General features: G+C 33.5%; 1 protein-coding gene across 1 annotated transcript in view; it reads left to right on the top strand.

The window, feature by feature from the left end:
- LOC108744038 (fatty-acid amide hydrolase 2-A) overlaps positions 1-2,879 on the top strand; it is a 17,103-nt gene extending 14,224 nt beyond the window's left edge. Inside the window, exons 4-7 of the mRNA XM_025978296.1 lie at positions 152-327; positions 1,509-1,757; positions 1,878-2,045; positions 2,451-2,879. Coding sequence (XP_025834081.1) covers positions 152-327; positions 1,509-1,757; positions 1,878-2,045; positions 2,451-2,879 — 1,022 coding nt within the window. The remainder of the gene's footprint in view (positions 1-151; positions 328-1,508; positions 1,758-1,877; positions 2,046-2,450) is intronic.
- The last annotated feature ends 807 nt before the right edge of the window (positions 2,880-3,686 follow it).

Here is a 3,686-nt window from a genome sequence, read left to right on the forward strand (position 1 = left end):
ATTTTTTTTTAAAAAAATATTAGTCTTTTGATAAATTTAAACTTTAAAATAGACTTACGTTTAGGGAGTCTTTTTCACAATTTGAAGATTTCATTACTTAACGATAAATATAAATTTAGATTGCAAATATTTCTATTTCACCTTTGAATTATAATGAAAAAAATTGTAGGGGTGATATCTATCAAAGGGCATTTTCCAAGTTCACCTGGCAAAGAAAATTTTTCTGAGTATCTTGTTGTCGGGCCAATGACGAGGTATGCCGAAGACTTGCCCCTTATGACCACAGTTTTATGCGATGACCCATCAGTACTCAAATTAAACGAAAAGGTAACAAGAACATATTTAAGTTGCGATACAAAACGTTAAAAAATAAACGGCTACTAGAGGTTGGCTGTTAACATAAACAGCCTGAATATAATCTAACAAATAAAGAACACAACAAATGACTACTACTACACTGATGCTGGTAATCACCAGCCTATTGAGTGCAGCGTTGCGGTCCGTATATCTTCACCAGGGCCGGAATTGAATTTACCTGTACTTTCGACTACGTTTTTCTCGAAAACGGTGAACTTTCGGACATGCAAACATTTACTTAATTTGTTTGTTTTATGATACTCTATCACCTCATGCATGCTTGGAACTTATTTCTATTACACCCACCGTGTATAAAGCAAAACACCACGGAAACTTTTCTAATAATCGCAAATATTGTATAGGGAAACAAGTGAAGACTATTTCACAAATTTATTATAATATCTGACAAACTCATTGTTTAAAATANGAAGACTTGCCCCTTATGACCACAGTTTTATGCGATGACCCATCAGTACTCAAATTAAACGAAAAGGTAACAAGAACATATTTAAGTTGCGATACAAAACATTAAAAAATAAACGGCTACTAGAGGTTGACTGTTAACATAAACCCCCTAAATTGCATTTAATCTAATCTAACAAATAAAGAACACAACAAATACTACACTGATGCTTGGTAATCACCAGCCTATTGAGTGCAGCGTTGCGGTCCGTATATCTTCACCAGAGCCGGAATTGAATTTACCTGTACTTTCGACTACGTTTTTCTCGAAAACGGTGGACTTTCACATCTCTTGCAAGTTCGACACTTATTTCTGTTGCACCCTCCGTGGATAAAGCAAAACACCATGAAAACTTCTCTAATAATCGCAAATATTGTATAAGGAAACACGTGATGACTATTTCACAAATATCTGACAAACTCATTGTTTAAAATACTACAGTTTCTGATTTGGGAGATGCAATATACAAAAATATACCTATTCTTTGGAATAATGAATTTGTCAAAGTTTTATTATAATATACAAAAATATACCTATTCTTTGGAATAATGAATTTGTCAAAAATTATAATAAAACTACGAAAAATCTTAAAGTGCTTTCGCAGTCAATGTATCACACTATCAGTTAAATTTTTCCTAATTTAAAAGAATACGTATTCTAACATTCCATTGTGGATTTAATTGAACAGATTGACCTGTCGAATCTTAAGATATTCTCCGTGAAAAATGTAAAAGACGCATGGTTATATCCGTCAGTAACCAAGGAAATTCGAGATGCTATCGATAACTCTGCAAAGCATTTCGAGGAAATTTATGGAGTGATGACTCGTCCAAAGCGATTCGAAGGATTGGAAGAAATTTTTGATATGGGACTCTCCTTAATAATTGAAGCCAGCGAAAACGCACCAAATCTTCTAAAGAATCCAGACAACAAAGATGTAAGCAACGAATATTCGAATATTTATAGAAGACAACTTTTTACTAACAATAGTTTATACTCTATTGAAAAACAGGCAACATTAATCATATTTTTTGTTGTTATTATTATTATTATACAGAATGAACAGAACCCTTGGCTGGAATTATTGAAAGCAATGGTGTTAATGTCCGATCTAACTCTTAGCGGGTCTGTTTTCCAACTGGCGAGATGCAAAGATGGGTTTATGACAAAAGAAAAAGTGCAAGAATTTGCCAAAAAGGCTGATAATCTTAAACAACATATTACAGTAAGTAAAAATATCTCTACTTATGAAATATTAATCTAAAAATTCATTTTTTAATTTTTTACCCACTACACGCTGCCTCAAATTAATGAGGGAAAAATTGTTGCTGTTGTCACAGCCCCGCCGGGAATCGAACCCTGGATCTTTGGCTTTACGCACCAATATCTCTACTTATTTTATTTACAGTCTCAGATAACTAATGGCGCCAAAAGACATTTTGAATGAATGACGAATTTTACCACAATATTTAAATCCCTTAAAACTAGTGTCTACATAAACATCTCCCCTTCCCCCTCACCACAATTTCTACAAACAAAGCATAATTAAAGCGTCCCTGTTGGCACCTTTTTATATTTGATAGTTAAAGTTCAATTTATACCATTAAAACAATTGAACTTTCAATTTCAGAAAGAGCTCGGTACAAACGGTGTAATATTCGTGCCTTCATTTACCTCCGCCGCTTTTAGAAGCGGTCAAGCTTTGGTAAAAGGGCGAGGATATTTATATTTAATGATCAGTAACGTGCTTGGCCTCCCATCGACTCAAATACCAACCGGACTCAATAGAAAGGGATTACCAATTGGTTTCCAAGTAAGTGAAAACTTTTATACAACACATTATTTACCTTTATTATGTGTATTGTGTATTACCAATTATACTTGGTGTTGCAACGGATTTCTGCTTCCGCTTCCGCAATTGCAGAAGTTCCGCATACTTCTCACATTTGCTTCTGCGTCTTATACNTGGAATGAATATTTAAGAAATCTATTACACGCAGGACAAGAGTTAGGAAATGTATTAGAAAAACTAGGCAGAGTGGAGATAGATGAATTCTGATACCCCACACTGACATAAAAGTTTGAGTTACCATCAAAAACTTTAACGGAAAGTAAGGCACTAGGTGTAAGATGGGATATAGGCGGAATTATTAAAGCATGCAGGTTCGAAGGTCAGAGATTATTTATTTATTTAAACTAATTAGTGACTTTTATAAGACTCCACTTACAAAAAGTACTGTATAGTGAAGCAATTTATTTACCGAACCGTGATGTATCATGAATTTTATTGGCAAGTGTATTTTTTTTTTAAAAGAAGAAAATTCATCAATCATTAAAAATATATTTTTCTGTACAATAATTAAAATTTTTATGGAATGACAACTCAAGAAAATAAAAAGTAACATTAAATAACCAACTATATTTACAATGATCCAGAAGTTTGTTCATCACAAAAGTATGTTNGAGATGGAACTGCAAAGTAGAGAAGTAAATATTAGGAAGGGAGTCAGACAGGTATGCACACTGTCACCTCTACTTTTTAATCTATTCATCGAAGACGCGATCAATATCATTAAAAACAGTACAACTGTAGGGATAGATATACAGGGGCAAAAGATTAGTATCCATAGATTTGCAGTTGATATAGAAGTATTAGCATCTAGCAAGGAGGAATTAGAGATAGCTTTAAATAAAATTGGAGCGGTACTGACAAAACAGTACTGTATGAAAATAAATAAAAGTAAAACAAACATACTGGTATGCAAGGGAAAAAAAAGTAGGGAAAGAGCGAATATACGAGACGAAAAATTAGTAGAAGTGGCTGATTTTAGGTATCCAGGAAGTCAGGTAAGTCAGGACGGAAGGA

The sequence above is a fragment of the Agrilus planipennis genome, unplaced genomic scaffold (genome assembly GCF_000699045.2).
Source record: "Agrilus planipennis isolate EAB-ADULT unplaced genomic scaffold, Apla_2.0 scaffold476, whole genome shotgun sequence".
Lineage (NCBI taxonomy): Eukaryota > Metazoa > Arthropoda > Insecta > Coleoptera > Buprestidae > Agrilus > Agrilus planipennis.